The sequence below is a fragment of the Lynx canadensis genome, chromosome A2 (genome assembly GCF_007474595.2).
Source record: "Lynx canadensis isolate LIC74 chromosome A2, mLynCan4.pri.v2, whole genome shotgun sequence".
Classification (NCBI taxonomy): Eukaryota; Metazoa; Chordata; class Mammalia; order Carnivora; family Felidae; genus Lynx; species Lynx canadensis.
The window spans coordinates 80887619-80907757 of NC_044304.2; the positions used below are offsets into that span (position 1 = coordinate 80887619).

General features: G+C 38.1%; 2 protein-coding genes across 2 annotated transcripts in view; one reads left to right on the forward strand and one right to left on the reverse strand.

Moving 5' to 3' along the window:
* FBXL13 (F-box and leucine rich repeat protein 13) overlaps positions 1-20139 on the forward strand; it is a 212635-nt gene that overhangs the window by 84975 nt on the left and 107521 nt on the right. The window contains exons 8-9 of the mRNA XM_030307806.1: positions 840-935; positions 3314-3446. Coding sequence (XP_030163666.1) covers positions 840-935; positions 3314-3446 — 229 coding nt within the window. The remainder of the gene's footprint in view (positions 1-839; positions 936-3313; positions 3447-20139) is intronic.
* LRRC17 (leucine rich repeat containing 17) overlaps positions 14349-20139 on the reverse strand; it is a 33115-nt gene continuing 27324 nt past the window's right edge. The window contains exons 3-4 of the mRNA XM_030307807.2: positions 19526-19681; positions 14349-15081 (exon numbers count right to left, since the gene is read on the reverse strand). Coding sequence (XP_030163667.1) covers positions 14684-15081; positions 19526-19681 — 554 coding nt within the window. The 3' untranslated portion in view covers positions 14349-14683. The remainder of the gene's footprint in view (positions 15082-19525; positions 19682-20139) is intronic.

Genomic DNA, 20139 nt, shown 5'->3' on the forward strand with positions numbered 1-20139 from the left:
GTACTTAAAATATCTTGAATTTTATATGTCAGTTATAGCTCAATGAAGCTGGCATTTAAAAAAATATTTAAAGAAATATTTTTTAAAAGATTTGTTTTATCATTTACTTATATTTTGTGTCAAGAGGACTTGCAGATTTTCTAGTCTACTGTTTTTCGGAAATAGAAGGCAAGATGGGTTTATTGATCTTTCCTAGGATTCTTTTTTTTTTTTTAATGTTTTTTAAAATTTATTTTTGAGAGAGGGAGAGACAGAGCATGAACAGGGGAGGGGCAGAGAGAGAGAGAGGGAGACACAGAATCTGAAGCAGGCTCCAGGCTCTGAGCTGTCAGCGCAGAGCCCAGCGTGGGTCTCAAACTCACTAACCATGAGGTCATGACCTGAGCCAAAGTCTGCCGCTTAACCGACTGAGCCACCCTGGATCCACTCGGGTGCCCTTCCTAGGAATTCTTTAACTTTAAAAAGAATCCAGTTGAGTTCAGCAAGCAATCATTGAATGTCTTCTATGTACCATCTTCTATGTACCATCTATTTAGAAAAATCACTCATTTTGTAGCAGAAAGCCACTGTCATCCAGAAAATAAATCTGCATATCTTCTTCCCTATCCTTCTGTGACTATCAATTGTAAAGATCACATTATATCAAAGGCATCATCAGATAAGTTCCAGTGCTTTAGATAAAATTCCTCTCATCAGATAAAATTCCAGCACTTAAACCCCTGCTACTACAATATGGATTATATTATCATGATTAACAACAGCAACAAAAGGTAAGTGGAAGAGTTATATCCAAATTCACACAGTTTTCAAAATTGTGTATTTCTCTTCTTTGTGTTTAGATTTTCTTCTACCTCAGCTTAAAAGATAAAATAATATGTAGTCACGTTTGTCACTCCTGGATGTTGATGACACAAGCAAGCTCGTTGTGGAATGGTGTAAGTAGACACTACCTGAACTATGACTTGATCCTAGTTCTTAAAGGAGAACCGATCCCCATAAAAGCCAACTGTACTAGGGACTACTTTTTCCCCTGCTCCTCCCACGGGGCCACAAACAGTAGGTGCATTTGTTTCTCTTTTGCCCAGGCACAAGGCCAAAGGAAAAGACAGAAAGATAATAATGTTATTTTAAGAGATAGACTATAAGTATTTTCTAAGTTGAATGGTAGATATAAATCAAATATTATTTTTAAATTGAAACAAAGCTCCGTTAGATCTGCATTAGACTTAACATTGCCTCACTCAGGATGCTGCAGAGATAAGTTGAGGAAATGCAAGTGAAGTGCTTCCTATAAAGCCTGGCATGTAGGCAGCACTCAATAAATATCAGCCCCTATTATTGGTTTAAAAAACATAACAAAATAGCACAAAATATAGAGTAAAGGGGAAAAAAAACTAACAAGAAATAGGGCTAAAATATACGACATGTAAACAAAACTTGTTTGATATTCTTCGTGTGTTTGCATGCACACAGACACATATACACTCAGGCGTTTTCTAATATAGACTTCTAGGCAGGTACCTCTATACTATCCTTGTCATTGTACTATTTTTATACATTCTTGTAACCTAGAACATGCTTGTGTTTCTTATTCCAATGAGACACTGGGGAGGGGTCTCAGCCAACAACAAAAAATAAGCATAAATTGCCCCTGCTGACTTCTTTCTTTTCCTTGGATGATACTTTAATCTCTGTAATAATTTATGCTGTCAACTAGTGTTATGGTGGCAACATCTTCCCTGTCACCTAATGTCCAGTTAGTAGATGACTTTACCACCCCTCCTTAACTGCTAGTGATCAGAGGACTTATAACATCATATGCTCAGACAGACCTATGAATAGGTGGCTGGAACCATTCCACATAAATTCTAAACCTTAAATGAAGAAACTAAGAGGGGCTGACAGGTACCACTCATAAATCAAGTCAGCCTCTTAACATTCCATTCTTGGCTTCACTTGGCTTCCACTCTCACCTTGTGCAACAATGGCAAGAAGAAAATGTGCTTCTGTCTCGGCTAATCCATCTTAGCTACCAAATTTAATATTCCTGCCTTAGGTTTATTTTTAGTTTAAGGCAGTGATGCTCAAACTTCAGAATGCATCAGAATTATCTGAAGGGATTGTTAAAACAGATTGCTGGTTGCCAACCCAGAGTCTCTAACTCAGTAGGTCTGGGTGGAGCTTGAGAATTAGTATTTCCAAGTTCAAGGGTGATGCTGATGCTGTTGGTCCCAGGACCATACTTTGAGAATCAATGGTTTAAAGTAATAAATCTCTTTCTTATGTGACAGATTGGGGATGTTACTTTTTTCTTTGGAAAACCTGTAAAGAATTAGGAAAAAAAAAAAAAAGAATCCAAATGATTGGAAAGAGAAAGAATATATATGACATTAAGATCAGGACAAATCCTGCAGAAGCCTGGCAGAAAAAGCTAGCACTTCTCAATAGGTTAAGTCAGAGAAAATCTGAGCACATGTCAGTGAAGAACAAAGCCTGGGTAGGAAGGCTTTATGTTCAGCACATTTCTCTTTCCACAATTCTACGTTTGCCTTCATCTTCTATTCGTTTTGCCTTCATTTTGGAGTGCTCAAATGTGGCACAGCTAAAACAAACATTTTAGCACAAAGAATAGCTGTGTTCAGAAGGCAGTGAGAAATTGGAAGTTCATAAACTTAATCTTGTAGCTGAAAGACATTATTAATACTATGATATCAATGTTATTGTCAACCAGCCCTCGTCACTCAGCACTCACATAAATCTCTGTGCTCTTCAATTTTACATGCAATCAGCCAGGTACAGTCAGTCCTCTTTCCTTCTCTCCAGACCTCCCTCCTCCAAATTATGAGTTATGAAAAGGCCACTATAAATCTCTCACTCTGAATTGTCTTTTCCATAGTCAAGAACTTAACACATAGTCTGTGCTCATGAATAAAGAAGCAGGCATACATTAATAATGAACCCAGGATGAGTTCATTGACACTGAAGCAGCCTTGGGGCTCACCTGGGGTGATGGGGGGCTATCCAGGTCACTCCAAGACAATCAACTCTGTTGTGGGGTAGATGTGAGACTCTTGTCCTCCCAGCTGTTGACCTGGACTGGACATTTGGAATCTGTTTGCAATTAAACCTGGGAATGACCATGAACAAAAAAAAATGTGTTTGTAATTAAACTCCAGAATGACCATGAAAACAAAGAAATGAAAAAATGAGAGATGTGGTGTAGAAATGTTGCTTGGTGCTTTAAAAATATTAAAAATTTTTACATGCAAAAGATCTTTCTCACTTCTTAACGTCTTTTGTTTATCCTTTTTAGATTGATTTTTCCACAGTAAAAAACATCATCACAGATAAATATATAGTGTCTACTTTGCAAAGGTGGCGTCTAAACGTGCTGCGTTTGAATTTTCGTGGTTGTATTCTCCGCTTGAAAACCTTGAGATCTGTCAGTGAGTATGTTCATTACAACTCTTTGTCTTGCTTTTATGTTTTTTAATTAAACAAATATAAAGAAAAATATAAAACAAAAAGGACACTTCAGTTATGGTCTTAGGCCATAAGGATGCCAATTAAAAACATTTAAAATGCTTATAATATAGTCAACTCTTAATGGATTGTATGATCTGGGAGTTGGTCCTTTGTCCATTCTTTTTTTTTTAAGTTTATTTATTTTGAGAGAGATGGAGGCAATGTGAGCAGGGTAGGAGCAGAGAGAGAGAGAGAGAGAGAGGGAGAGAGAGAATTTCAAGCAGGCTCCACGCTGCCAACACAAGAGCCCAACATGGGGCTCGAACTCACAAAATAATGAAATCATGACCTGAACTGAAACCAAGAGTCAGACACTTAACTGACTGAGCCACCCAGGTGCTCCGGTCCTTTGTCCATTCTTACTGACCACTTTTTTTGGTCTAGCATTTGTCTATCTATGTATATTCAATTCATCTACTAAAAAAAATACAATATAAGAATATATTATCAATTTAAAAATTCTAACAATAGACAGTAAAAAGCAAAAAACCTCCCTGTATCTCCCTCAAAACCATTAACTTACTCAAAGGTATTCAATGGTATTAGTTTTCTGTTCTTTTTTTTTAAATTTTTTAAAATGTTTTTATTTTATTTTTGAGAGAGACAGAGCACAAGTGGGGGAGGGGCAGAGAGAGACGGGGCACAGAATTTGAAGCAGGCTCCAGGCTCCCAGCTGCAAGCACAGAGCCCAATGTGGGCCCACAAACCACAAGATCATGTCCTGAGCTGAAGTTGGGTGCTTAACCAACTGAACCACCCAGGCACCCCTAGTTTTCTGTTTTTCTAAAATACATTTACATATATGTGATTAAAAATACACAATTAAAGATTTTAATATGAAATGGATCATATTGTTTTATATTTTCTTTTATGTCCTGAAAATCTTTCCATGTCAGTCTATATAGAACTACTAAATTATTTTTAAATCGTTAAACTCATTTTCCATACTGTGGATGTAGCATAATTTATTTAACTTTCTTCCTCTTGATGGATATTGAGGTTATTGAGCAGCTGGCTCATTGGTCTAGGGCTATGATTCTCGGTTTGGATATTGAGGTTTTTTCCAGTTTTCTCCCAGCTGCTTTGTACTTTCACTGTGACATGTGTATTTAATTGCCTTAGTCAGTTTGAGTTGTCATAATAAAGTCTCATAGACAGCAGAAACTTATTTCCCACAGTTCTGGAAGCTGGATGTCCAAGATCAGGTCTAGAGAGGGCCCTCTTCTAGGTCATAAATGGTTGTCATCTTTTTGTGTCCTCACATGGCAGAGAGGAGGAGAGAGAGATCTCTGGGGTTCCTTGTATAAAGGCACTAATCCTATTCATGAAAGCTCTACCCTAATTATGTCCTGAAGGCCCTACCTCCTAATACCATCACACAGGGGGCTAGGATTTCAACATATGAATTTGGCCAAGGGGCACATTCAGTCCATTGCATTAACATATGTATTTATTTATTTTGAAAGAGAGAGAGAGTATGTGAGTGGGGGAGGGGCAGACAGAAAGGGAGAGAGAATACCCAGCAAACTCTGTGCTAACGGCATGAACCCACAAACCGTGAGGTTATGACCTGAGCTGAAAACCAGTCAGACACTCAATGACTAAGCCACTCAGGCACCCCAACCCATTTGTTTTTTAAGGTGCATTTCAGCTTCCTTATATATTTCTGGAAATGAGAGAAAAAACATATTTAGAAAAGTGTACATTCATACTGATTTCAGATAATGAGAAAGAAAGCCATAAACATGTAAATACCAACATCGATGAGTCTAGAGATATATGAGGGAAAGCAAGTTGCAGAATGACATATATAATCTAATACCATTTGCATACAAGTTTTCAATGTGCAAAATAATATATACTTTACCTTTTGAAATAATTTCAATAATACATATTTAAGGAAAATGTAAAAAGCATGCATGGGAAGGAAAACTCCAAATGCAAGATAGTGGTTATCTCTTGAGGTGGACAGAGTTGAATGAAATGGGGAAAAGTTTCACAAAGAGTTTCAAGTGTATCTATAATTTTTTTTAAATAGAAAAATAAATAAAATATACCAAATTGGATAATTCTGACTGGTTGCTGATACTGAAAAAAGCTATAGTTTTTATGTTATTGTATTTGATTACATATTAAAGTGTCTTCTTGGTTTTAACAGTTTGTCAGTTGATTCTTTTGGATTTTACAGGCAGATCATTTATTTCCATTCATTCCTAGTCTTATATCTTTTATTTCTCCTTTTTTTTTTCTCCCAGTAGCAGGGATATAGAGCCATATTGTCTTATTCTTGACTCCTTTTTTCATATTTTTAATGAGAATAGTGTTATTATTATTATATCTTTTATTTCTGGGATACACTCTTTATAGAGATAATGCTGTTCCTTTTTTTACAGCAGCCATGTTCTGTTTGTTCCTCATTCAGTCTGGTCATGTCTGCCTTTGGAATTTTAGGAACTGTTAATTTCTGATCCACCAATACCATTCCTGTTTTGTTTTCCAGAGATATTACAGATTTTTGGAAAAAAAATCATTTCTCAGAATTTGGGTAGGAGAGGAAAGCTGAAATATGGGCTTAGTCTGCTATCTTGAATGAATTTATTACTTTATTAGTAATAAAGAGTTAACAAAATAATTGTAAGCCTTAATGTGCTAGCCATCCAGTTTATAGCATTATCTACAATAGCCAAATTATGGAAAAACCTAAGTGTCCATCGACTGATGAATGGACAAAGAAGTAGTATGTATACAATGGAATATTACTCAACCATAAAAGAGAATGAAATCTTTCCATTTGCAACGACATGGTCGGAACCAGAGAGTACTATGCTAAGTGAAAGAAGTCACAGAAAGATAAATACCTTATGATTTCACTCGTGGAATTCAAGAAACGAAACAAACAAAGAAAAAAAAGAAAGAAAGAAAGAGGTACACTAAGAATAGACTCTTAACTATAAAGAACAAACTGATGGTTACCAGAGGGAAGGTAAGTGGAGGGATTGTGTTAAACAGGTGATGGGAATTAAGGAGTGCACTTGTTGTGATGAGCACTGGACATTGCGTGGAATTGTTGAATCACTGTATTATACACCTGAATCTAATATCATGCTGTATGTTAACCGGAATTTAAATAAAACTTAAAAAGTGTGCTAGCCACCCAAACTCACTCTCTGTCTCCAGAAAAATGTACTATTTAATAGTGGACTCAAGATGCAACATTTAAGGTTTTGGTTTGACCTAAGATTTTCATGTTGGCAATGGTGGTTGAACACTGGGGTGAGTTTCTGACAAATGGCAGGGCACATATCTCTGGAAGCTTTCATTCCAAGTCTTTTTTTTTTTTTTAATCATAAAAGAGTGTTGAGTTTTGTCAAATGCTTTTTCACCGAGATTTTTTCTTCATTCTATTAATATGCTGCTATCACATTGATTGATTTTTATATGTTGAACCACCTTCACTTTCCTGGGACCAATCTCACTTATTCATGGTGTATAATCCTTTCACCATGCTGCTGTATTTTCTTTGCTAATACTTTGTTGAGGATTTTCACATCTATATTTAAAAGGAATATTGGCCTATAGTTTCCCTTTCTTGTGACGTCTTTGCCTGGCTTTGTTATCGGGGTAACACTGGCTTCGCAGAATGAGTTAGGAGCTATTTTCTCCTTTTCCACATCTTCGAAGAGTTTGAGAAGGATTGGTGTTAATTATTCTTTAAATGTTTGGTGGAATTTGCCACTGAAGCCATCTGGCCCTAGGTTTTTCTTTGTTGGAGGTGTTTTGATTGCTGATTTAATATCCTTATTTGTTATAGATGTATTCAGATTTTATGTTTCTTCCTGAGTCAAGTTTGATAGCTTGTGTGTTCCTAGGAATTTGCCAATTCCATGTAGGTAACCCAATCTGTTGAGGCATAATTGTGCATAGAATTCTCTTATAATCCTTCTTATACCTGTGAAGTAAGCAGTAATGCATCATTTTCATTTGCAATTTTAGAAATTTTCGTCTTCCCTCTTGTTTTTCTTGGTCAGTCTAGCTACAGGTTTGTTAATTTTGTTGATCATTTCAAATAACCAACTTTTAGTTCTTTTTTTGTTGTAGCAAAATATACTTAACATAAAAGTTGCCATTTTAACCATTTTAAGTGTACAGTTCTGTGCCTTCATATTGTTGTGGAACCATCATCACCATCCACCTCCCGAACTTTTCCAAGTTTTTTTTTTCAGTTGCAAAACTGAAATTCTGAACCATGAAATATGAACTCCCCATTTCTCCCTACTACCAACCCATGACAAGCACCATTATACTTTATTTCTCTATGGATTTGGCTACCTCATATAAGCAGAATCATACAATATCTGCTCTTTTGAGCCTGGTTTCTTTCACTTAGCATCATGTCTGCAAGTTTCACCCATGTGGAGGCTCATATCTGAATCTCTCTCTTTTTTAAGAGCGAAAAATACTCCATTAGGATAAAGGACCTGAATGTGAGACAGGAAACCATCAAAACCCTAGAGGAGAAAGCAGGGAAAAACCTCTCTGACCTCAGCCGCAGCAATTTCTTACTTGAGACATCTCCAAAGGAAAGGGAATTAAAAGCAAAATGAACTATCGGAACCTCATGAAGATAAAAAGCTTCTGCACTGCAAAGGAAACAATCACAAAACTAAAAGGCAACCAACGGAATGGGAAAAGATATTTGCAAATGACATATCGGACAAAGGGCTGGTATCCAAAATCTATAAAGAGCTCACCAAACTCCACACCCAAAAAACAAATAATCCAGTGAAGAAATGGGCAGAAAACATGAATAGACACTTCTCTAAAGAAGACATCCGGATGGCCAACAGGCACATGAAAAGATGCTCAACATCGCTCCTCATCAGGGAAATACAAATCAAAACCACACTCAGATATCACCTCATGCCAGTCAGAGTGGCCAAAATGAACAAAACAGGAGACTATAGATGCTGGCGAGGATGTGGAGAAATGGGAACCCTCTTGCACTGTTGGCGGGAATGCAAACTGGTGCAGCCACTCTGGAAAACAGTGTGGAGGTTCCTCAAAAAATTAAAAATAGACCTACCCTATGACCCAGCAGTAGCACTGCTAGGAATTTACCCAAGGGATACAAGAGTACTGATGCATAGGGGCACTTGTACCCCAATGTTTATAGCAGCACTCTCAACAATAGCCAAATTATGGAAAGAGCCTAAATGTCCATCAACTGATGAATGGATAAAGAAATTGTGGTTTATATACACAATGGAATACTACATGGCAATGAGAAAGAATGAAATATGGCCTCTTGTAGCAATGTGGATGGAACTGGAGAGTGTTATGCTAAGTGAAATAAGTCATATAGAGAAGGACAGATTCCATGTTTTCACTCCTATGTGGATCCTGAGAAACTTAACAGAAGACCATGGGGGAGGGGAAGGAAAAAAAATGGTTAGAGAGGGAGGGAGCCAAAACATAAGAGACTCCTAAAAACTGAGAACGAACTGAGGGTTTATGGGGGGTGGGAGGGAGTGGAGGGTGGGTGATGGGTATTGAGGAAGGCACCTGTTGGGATGAGCACTGGGTGTTGTATGGAAACCAATTTCACAATAAACTTCATATTAAAAAAAAAGAAAGAAAAATACTCCATTAGATGTTCTTAACCACATTTTGTTTATCTACTCATCCATCAGTAGACACAGGTTCCTTCTGCTTTTTGGCTATTGTGAAATAATGCTGCTATGAACATGATTTTTAAACATCAACTTTGATTTTTATTGAATCTATTGGTTTTCTATTTTCTATTTTATCCCCGCTCCAATCTTTATTATCCTGCTTGCATTGGGTTTTGCTTGCTCTTCTTTTTTAGTGTCTTAAGGTGGAAGGTTAAGCTTATTGATTTGAGGTTTATATTCTTTTAAAATGTTGGCATATATGGCTATAATCTTCCCTGGATTTTTTTTTAACATGTTTCCACATAAACACTTTTCCTGATGCCTATGCACAAAGTCCACTGGGAAGTTTGGGATGGTGATGAAATGGGCAACATGAAATTGCAACTTGTGTGGAAAATACAGAGAGGGCCAAAAAATGAAAATTCTGTACTGTACAATGGGCATATGTTCATTACATCAGATAACAATATCTTCTATATGTCGTATGTATTTCATTTATTGTATCATATATATAGATACGTGGACCTTAGTTTATATTTTATCTGAGGTCTAAGAGAGCCAAAAATATTGTCTTAAGGGTTTTTTTTTAAGTTAGTTTATTTGTGAGAGAAAGAGAGAGAGACAAAGAGAGAGAGAGAAAGAGAGAGCGAGAGGGAGAGCAAGTGAGTAGGGGAGGGGCAGAGAGAGAGAATCCCAAGCAGGCTCTGTGCTGTCAGCACAGAGGCAATGTGAAGCTCGATCTCATGAAAAGTGAGATCATGACCTGAGCTGAAATCAAGAGATGCCTAACTGACTGAGCCACCCTGGGCCCCCTGTCTCAAGTTTTTTGATATTTTGTTGTCTACTTAAAAATATTTAGTATTAAGGGGTGCCTGGGTGGCTCAGTCAGTTAAGCATGTGACTTCGGCTCAGGTCATGATCTCACAGTTTGTGAGTTTGAGCCCCACAACAGGCTCTGTGCTAACAGCTCGAAACCTGGAGCCTGCTTTGGATTCTCTCTCTCTCTCTCTCTCTCTCTCTCTCTCTCTCTCTCTCTCTCTCTCCCTCCCTCCCCAACTTGTGCTCTGTCTCTCAAAAATAAATAAATGTAAAAAAAAAATTAGAAAAAAATTTAGTATTAAGGCACCTGAGTGGCTCAGTCAGTTAAGTGGCAGACTCTTGATTTTGGCTCAGGTCATGATCTCACTTTTTGTGAGATAAAGCCCCACATTGGGTTCTGTGCTGGCAGTGTGCAGAGCCTGCTTCTGATTCTCCCTGTCTCTCTGCCCCTCCCCAGCTCATGCTTGCTCACTCTCAAAATAAAGAAATAAACTTAAAAAATTTTTTTTAAATTTAGTATTTCTCTAGAAGTGTAATTCTTGGTAAAAATGCCTTTATCATGGAAAAAATTAAACATGAAAGCCTGAGTAGACCTTAATTTTCTAAGGGAGTAAATGTAATGCTTATCTCATCTTTTTGATATTTTCAATTTGCTAAGGATTACTTAATAAAATCAGTTTTAACTCCAGCTACCTCGAGTGTATCAAAGATTAAATAAAACCCAATCTCAGAGATGTTTCAGCTTTTCAATTTTTCCCCCCAGCTAAGGTTAGTCTGTTGGTGTGTCTAGAATTACACACATTTTTGGCAAGAAGTTTGACTTTCTGACGGTTACACTGAAGATAAATACTGGCTGATTATTTGAGCTGTTTGGCTGAATGGCCACAAGAGTTGTACAAAATCCTGGTCTGCAAAAACTCTATAATAAAATTAGCTTTAAATTGTTATCTTAAAATCTTTAAAAGGCAGATGAAGGCAGGGGAGAAAATGCTTGCTCTAATATTGTGACAATCAAGTGTGCAGAGTATATGCTAAAACACTTTAGCAAATGTTTGGCAAGGGTACACAAGTGATTTTTTTTTTAGTGTTTATTTATTTTTGAGACAGAGACACAACACTAGCAGGGGAGGGGCAGAGAGAGAGGGAGACACAGAATCTGAAGCAGGCTCCAGGCTCTGAGTGGTCAGCACAGAGCCAGACGTGGGGCTTGAACTCATGAACCCGCCAGATCATGACCTGAGCCGAAGTCGGACACTTAACCAACTGAGCCACCCAGGCGCCCCCACAAGTGATTTTTAAGTTCAGCAGTTGTGTTGTTGTGCTGGAGTAAAACAGATATATTAGGGATGAGGAGCCATCCCTAATTTTTCTACACTCACTCAATGACTGCAAGATTAGAGCAGTCCGGAAGAAGCTTTGACTTGTGGATACCCTTGGAGTTGCATATTTATGCTTCTAGAATTTGTGAGATACAATATTGACATTTTTTTGAACAGGATTATGAAGTAATTTTCCAGTCTGCCTGCCACGTTCGTGTTGTTGTTATTCATTCTAGCATTGATACGGATTTGTTAGTCACATATTACATCTTCCTGTACACACCAATACCCCACACCTCCTGAAGAAAGGAGCCTCGATGTCTCATAGAATTTAGGCAAGTAGATTCTTAGTACTGAATTGCTTCTATTTGCCAGAGCAGGAGAAACAGATTTTTCAGAAACAGATGTTAGTTGATATAGGGCATAAAGCTCCAGAGGATGAATGATTAGTAAATGAAAACTCTGAACTGGTTAATGTTAAGTATCTTTCCCAAATAACCAGGCAGTAGGTCTGAGCTGACTCAGACTTAGGACTCAAGAGACCTCAGCTTGAAGTGAATCTTACTTACTTCAGAAAAATTAGGGAATTTCAGGATTAGCAGGAAAGTTAAAACAAAACAAAACAAAACTTGAGTATTTATCCAAATACTCAAGTAACATTTGGATAAATAGCCAAGTGACATTTAAACATGTATGTTCAAATATGTAGTTCTCAGGATTATTATATTTTTGACTGCCACAAAATATACTTATTTTTTTAAATCTCCTGACCCTCATCATCTATTGAACAGAAGGCAGTTTCAAAGGCAAGTTATTAAACTATCAAGAAATTGGCAGAAGGGGATGTACCTAATTGTTCATTCCATCATTGATCAACTATACTTCCCTGAAAAGTATAAACTCTGATACAGAGAAGGGGCAAATCCTAAGCTTTCAAAAATGTACTTCAATTTCAGTCCTGGGAGATACTAACAACTCTAACTTACTTTTGGATGGTCTGGATCAATTTCTATGCATTGCTAGTGCTTTATTTCCAATTAGACCTGGAGGGTGACACTGTCGATAAAAATCAAATCACCAACTAGCCTCCAAAAATTGAACCAGAGAGTAACTTGGGCCCTTTGTCTGAATCGGATTTAATCTCTTTTTTTTTCCTCCCAGAACCCTTGTGTCCCTACCACGTGACTTGGTCTCCTACTGAGGTCCCACTCAGGCTTTTTCCACCGTCACATCTTGGCTGTTTCAGGTCTTGTGTCCTTACTATTCTAAGTGTTCATGAACGTTCACACTCTGGTAACAGATTGAACAGTAAGGTGAAGATTTGCATTGAGACCCAAGTATGCATAAGTCTCTCCCCCTAATTCCAACCACTGGTAAAATGGGCAGAGTGGTTAGAACCTCATAATCTAGGGTCCTTCCCTGAACCACTAGCTCCAGCAATTCTTTCAGCATCCCATTCTCTTGGTTTCTGATATGTACTAAATGACTTGGGCCAAAGACTCTCTCCTGCCAGCTGCCCTTGCGGGTGTTTCTGGACAAAAAGGCTTAACTTTCCTGGTACCTATTCCTCTTCTGGGGTCTGATTCTGCAAGTTCTGATGTGAGGCAGCCGTGGCCAACAGTGACTGTGAGAGTGCTCTGCACACCTGCCCAGCAGCCAGGGCTAAGATGGACCTGAATGCTGGCTCTGTCACCCGCCAGCTCTGTGACGTTATCCAAGCTACCTAAACTCCAAGCTTTGGATTCCTCATCTAGAAAAGACAGATAGTATTACCTCCCTCAGAGGGATCTTGTTGAGAATTAGAAATAGAATATGTGAAGCTTTTAGCACAGTGTATGGCATCTAGTAGGTGCTTAAGAAACTATTTGTATATGAAAGAAACTATTTGTCATATACTATCTTCTATGCTTTGTGCAAGGATCAAATGAGACCAGTTGCTAAACTTTGTAGGAATACCTTGATAGAAGAATGAAAATGTATTCAACTCAGAGTGAAAGGGAAATGTCTATAAAAAGGAAAAAGTTGTTTAAAATTTTTTTTTAAGTTTATTTATTTTGAGAGAGAGAGAGAGAGAGAAAGAGTGGGTCAGGGTCAGGGACAGAGACCGAATCCCAAGCAGGCTCTGCACTGTCAGTGCAGAGCCCACCGTGGGCTCGAACCCATGAACTGTGAGATCACGACCTGAGCTGAGATTAAGAGTTGCTCAACTGACTGGGCCAGCCAGGTATCCCGAAAAAAGTGGTATTGTAAAGGATATGTATATATTTCTTTTCATTTTATTTTTGTAATAGTAGAGCTAACTATCAAAACACAAGCTGATGGGGTTTGTCTCCAGGCATTTCCTCTTTTTGTGCTGATCTGCTTCTCTGGGTGAGTGATTTCTAACCTGCAAACCCATATCATGGGGTTTCTCCTGGACACTGCCTCCTTACTCAGTTGCTATTGATATCACTGCCTCCTGTTTGCTTCTACCTCATCCCAAATCCTGACCCTGATTTCTAATTTCATCCTTTGTTTATGCTTGACATATTAGCTTAGCAGGAAGGGCTCAGGCATTTTCCACTGGCAGGTGGCTCCCCAGTCTGAATTCTTTCAAAAATCAGCACTATTTCCACATTCACTAGTGTTTATACCTCTTCGTTGCTTATGATTCACACCATCTACAACTTCTTCTGAGTCCCATCTTCTGACCAGTCTCCAATATAATCTCAGATTCTCTTATTTATTGTTTGTGACAATTCTCCTTCAGGTCTAGCTTGACAGTTTTTTGTTTTGTTTTTTGCACGAATCAGTGAAGAGCACTTGAAAATTTGGGTTTGCCAGGATCACATTTTGGAATGCACAGGAATCAGAAATGGAATTTTATTCTATGTATAAGCTGACTTGCTGGAAAAAAAAGTGGGAGGGGGCAGAGGGGAGAGAATGATATTTTATTATTCCTAAGCGCTCATATATTTTCACTTTGATCATCTTTAGGTGTGTACAAGCAGCTCTCACAAGGCATATAAAAATGGACCAAGTTTTTTAAAATTTTATTTTCAAAAGGCAGTAAAAACATATATACAGGATGTTATGAAATTCCAATGCCATCATTAGGACCCAACTCCCGCAGTTTACCAGTGTGGAACCGTCACCAAAGGCCGGTCTGCAAACAGGCAGGCAAGTGGGATGGAAGTATTCCCTTGGTTGCTAGAATTTCTCACAATAAAAATAATAATTAAGGGAACCTTCCTGTAACTGGATAACCCTGCATAAATAGGCAACACAGTTAATCAAAATGTAAACATATGGTTTTCTGACACCGGTATAGCAAATTCAAAACCAGTTGCAACCAAAACAATTCCTAAGTTATCCCACTATAGTGATTCTTACACTTTGCTTCTTGGCTGTGTGATCCCTATGAATCTTCTCCCATTCATCATCTTCCGGATCCTGATCAAATGTCTCAGGGTAGGCTGGTAATTTGTCTTTGGGGCATTCTTCAAAGTAACTGCGAACATATTTTCCCACAAACCACCCTTTGTATTCTTCAGGCATCTTGCATTCCAGGCCGTTATAGTGGACGTTGTAGTGGTGCTTTAACCAGTAGTAGAGGTAGTGGATATTGTAGTCACATCTCCAAGGGTTATCTCTGAGCCACAAGAGTTTCAAAAAATACAAGTCTTCTAATACGCCATAGTCAAAGTTTTGTAGACTGTTGTTTGATAAATCTAACTCTTCTAAATGTGTGAGTCCTAAAAAAGCAGCTAGAAACAGAAAGTAGTTATTAACGCAATGAGTAGCTGGGTTACATGCAACTGTATGGCGTATTATAAGGACATATACACAAAAATGAGAGACCTAATTCTCCTTGTTGAAAAAAAAAAGTTCCCTCCTCTCCTTTTTCTCAGTTTTACTTTAGAAAACTTGTGATTTTAAGTACTTTATCCTCTCTTTGAAATGTATACATATCCTTTAGAAGCCTAACCAGGGATTCTGTCAACTTTATGAGCCAAGAATGTCTTCCTCAAGGACCTGAGAGCCATCTCTTTGAAATGTAAACGTCAGGGGAGCCAGTACCCTTATCTCCCAGTTTCTGAGGGAGGGTAGGGGCCTTGCTCCTTAGTCACGAAGATGGAATTTGTTTTCCTCTGGGTAAAGCCAATTAGCTAACATAACTGGCCACCTCAATTACCAGATAGAGTGAAGATGCCCCATGTATGACAAAGAATGCTGTCAAGCCCTCTCACTTGAGGACGAGTTACTTATCCTGAAAACATGTAAGTATTGCGTTTTCAGCTTTGCAATCGCTTAGAAGATTGCCTGTGATGTGTGTCACATCTTGGTTTAATGCTTATTCAATAATAAATGTTTTCTTTTTTCCTCAACTACCTTTGTGGAGAGAATTTCCGTGTTGGAGGATTTTGGTCTTAATTATATTTTCCTAACGGTAACGTGTCTCAATGCAAAATTCCGGAGTATGTTTTTGCTCAAAGCTTTTCCCTTGATTTAATTGACTACAATATTTTATTTGAAAAATCACTTTTATGTTAGCTTTCTAAAAATGGTTTCTGGGCTCATGTGCATTTTTTAAATACTCACTGGAAAGATGCCACACAAAAAAGGCATGAATTAGGAAAATATTTCAAATGTAAGACATAAGTGCATAAAAAATGAAAAAATGTGTATGGTGATGATCTGACAGTTCCCTGGGACAACAGCAAACTCTGAAAATGCCTAGGAAGCAGCTTTTCCCTTTTTAGGGGGAGGGAACGATATTCCTGTAGAGTCCAAAACTAAACAATTTTTATCAACATTTTGAAAACATCTGGTTGTGTTTTGGCAAGCTGTGGTAGCTATCAGTTCTGAATCCATATGTATTTAATTCTGCTAGAGGGTGGGTAATTAGCAAATATCAAATATGTAACACGAAATAAGACAACCAAACTCTTTTTCCCCCTCCAGGAGTAAAAAGGAAATCTAAACATAGATTTTAGTTGACGTGGACTAACCCTAGAATTCACTGGTCAACTTTGATTTCAAACATTTTGCTGCTATTTCAAACATTTTCTCATTATGGTTTTTTGTTTGTCTATTTATTTATTTATTTTTGAGGGAGGGAGGGAAGGAGGAAGAGAGACAGAGAAAGAAAGTCTTAAGTAGGCTCCATGCCCAGCACAGAGCCCAACATGGGGCTCCATCTCATAGCCAAGAGATCATGATCTGAGCTGAAATCAAGAGTTGGATGCCTAACCCAACTGAGCCACCCAGAACCCCTTAATATTGTTTTAAAATACTTAGGGTATATAATGTCCATATTTTGGATTTGGAAAATGTGCTCTAATACCAATATCATGAACCATTTTCATATCATTTGTTCTCAGACAAAATGCATAATTTCCCCTAAAAAGAATTCTTTCTACTTTGGTGCAAAAGCAATGGCCCGGGTGGGAGTGTTAGGAGAGGGCAGGGGGCTGGGGAGGAGCAAAACGTCAGCCAGTATAATGACAGCTTTGAAGACACTGCATTTTCCCCCCTATTTGCCAACACTCCGTAAGTCAGTGATCTCACAATTTACTTTCCTTGAAACAAGTCAGCCCTTCAGACTGAAAGCATGTGAAAACATTCCTAGATTTTATTTTAAAAGTGCTATAGTGGGGCGCCTGGGTGGCGCAGTCGGTTAAGCGTCCGACTTCAGCCAGGTCACGATCTCGCGGTCCGTGAGTTCGAGCCCCGCGTCAGGCTCTGGGCTGATGGCTCGGAGCCTGGAGCCTGTTTCCGATTCTGTGTCTCCCTCTCTCTCTGCCCCTCCCCCGTTCATGCTCTGTCTCTCTCTGTCCCAAAAATGGAAAAAAAAAAAAAAAAGTGCTATAGTTTTTACTTAAACCATATGTATTCAGGCATTTGGGAAAGCTGGTTTTCGTTTGTTTCTCAAAGGAGATAAATCCTTAATAGGGTGTCTTCTTTCTCTCTTTTGCAATAAAGTCTGGCATTTTATGAGAGTGTTATTTCATGCCTTTTAAAACCAGTAAATCACCAGGTGGCTCAGTTGGTAAAGTGCCCAACTCTTGATATCGGCTTTGAGTGTGGAAGCTTCTTGGGGTTATCTCCCTCCCTCTCTCTCTTTCTGCCTTTCCCCTGCTTGCTCCCTCTCAAAATAAATAAACATTAAAAGACCCCAGTAAATCTCATTGCATTTGTATACCTGCTAACATAAGTAGTTAACAGAGTTTACTTTGACACTGTTTCATCTCATAGGTCCTGAAATATAGAAGGTCTTTTATTTTAGAAACTTCTTTAGGCTATTTTGACTTATTGAAGTGTGGAGATTTTTTTGTTGTTGTTCCAGAAGACATACCAAGAAAGCGGCTGGCATTTGGCAGGTGCTCAACACATATTTGTTAATGTAGAAAATAACTTCCTGGGACTGAATTGAACAAAGGAGAAAATAAGAATACTATTGCTGGTAACAAGAGTTCACCTTGTGAGTCAGCAAGGAAAACACATTGGGTAAACAAGTTCAGGAGGCTTCAGGAGATCTCAAGGATGGTAAAGGAATCCTTGCAATTATGGGAACTTCATAGTTGATGAGGGGAAAATATCACTCGAAGTAAACAAACCCACGTTGCATTATTATCTATCTCTACACTGTTTTTTCATTTTACTCTAGTTTTCTTTATACACTGGTTCCATTAAAATTAAAATATTGTTGGACCATTACTCACTACTTTAATAAATTTAACTTAGGCCATTAGAATAACAAACATTTTAGTCTCTTTTAGAGATAACTCTAAAACTCGATTGCACTGATACTCTGGATACGTGAAAGCCCAGGGACCTGTGACAAGGCATGCTTGTCTTGCAATTCTTTGGTTCTCTTGCAGCAAGAGAGGGTCTCCATCTCCAGATTCTTCACCCTGTGGCCTGGCTTTGTGGAGACTGGCTATCAGTCACTGACCTCCACACTAAGATGATGATCACTTCATTTGGGAGAAGGATGTCTCTGTTGTATTCTTATTCACTGTGAAATGAAAATGGCTTTTGACCTCTTGATTTAAAGACACCCCCAAGTCTATACAGGCTAAGGTATAAGTGTAGCATAATGCTGTTCCTTTGGGAAATTTTTAAATTATGATTTTTTTTTTTTGAGAATGCAAGTGTGAGCGGGGAACAGACAGAGAGAGGGAGAGAGAATAATCTCAAGCAGTCTGTAAGCTCAGTGCAGAGCCTGATGCAGGGCTTGATCCCACAACCCTGGAATCATGACCTGAGCCAAAATCAAGAGTTGGATGCTCAACCGAATGAGTCACCCAGACACCCCTTAAATTATGATTTCTCAATATCTTAAAAGATGTTACAAATACTAAAATATGCCTTTGCAGCTCCAGAACATTCATTCTCAATTTGTACTTCTACAATGTTAAAATCCTACTGTTCTATTAATGGCATTAAATTATCATTAAGCAAAGCAGAAGTAACAACTGAATTGAAAACATTGATAACATTAACATTATATTATTAATAGTATCAATAATCATTTTTATAGACTGGAGTTTTCATATTGAAGCAGCACTATGAAGGAATGTGTGTTATGTATGTTCCAAATCTGATCAATATTGCAGTAATTCTCAGTTCTTTCCAAATCCAGTGTGTTTACTTAACATGCTCATTTTCGCCAGAGGCTTTATTATTAGCAAATGGAGAAGAGATTTGAGGGATGGAAAAGAAAATTAATCTGGATCTGGGATTAGATAAAATACATCTGGCTCTGGCTTGAACACATTTTATACGAATTTATGAGCTTGGTACTTAGCAGATTGTTTCAAGTTTACTTTAAACAAATTGGAACTTCATGAATAGCAAAGAAAATGCCAAATCTGAATTTCCCTTTAAAAGTCACTACATGTTTAACATATTATTGACCACATATTCTTATTTTTAAAATCCATTCTACAAAACACTTATTTGGACCAACTGAATAACTGTTGCTTAGTAATATACAGTATTATATCCTTCATAAAGCAACATTTTGGTAAATATTTCTCTGAGTGCCAAACAAATTCTGATTTAGGCATCATGTTTAATTTAAAATTTTCATTATATAGGTTTTTCAAAACTAAATTGTACTTACCATACATGTTGCCATAAAGGGGGAAAAAAACCCCAGAGAATACTCATCACCCATTTAAAGGGCTACTCTGTGGAACTTACCAGGATCTATGAATTCAATGCCATTGCTGCTGAGGTTTAATTTTTTTAGCTCATGAACATCTTCAAACTCCTTGGGTCGAAGCTGGTTGATTTTATTGTATGACAAATCAAGTTTAACAATGTCTGGAGGGATGTTGTTTGGAACTTTCTTCAGCTCTGGAAAAATTAATAACATTCTGGTTATCGAGGTTTCCTCTCATGCCATCTTCTTAGTTACTGTTCTACCTGTGGTTGAAGGGTCAACTCTTTTTTTTTTTTTTTTTAATTTTTTTTTCAACGTTTATTTATTTTTGGGACAGAGAGAGACAGAGCATGAACGGGGGAGGGGCAGAGAGAGAGGGAGACACAGAATCGGACGCAGGCTCCAGGCTCCGAGCTATCAGCCCAGAGCCCGATGCGGGGCTCGAACTCACGGACCGCGAGATCGTGACCTGGCTGAAGTCGGACGCTTAACCGACTGCGCCACCCAGGCGCCCCGAAGGGTCAACTCTTAAAGATAAAGGGGAAAGGGATCATCTAAAGCTAAAGAACATTGGTATGAATGAGACATAGAATGTGCTAACTCCAACAAAGCCTCCTGGACCAGGTGCGTCAGGCTTAGAGGAATGGATATC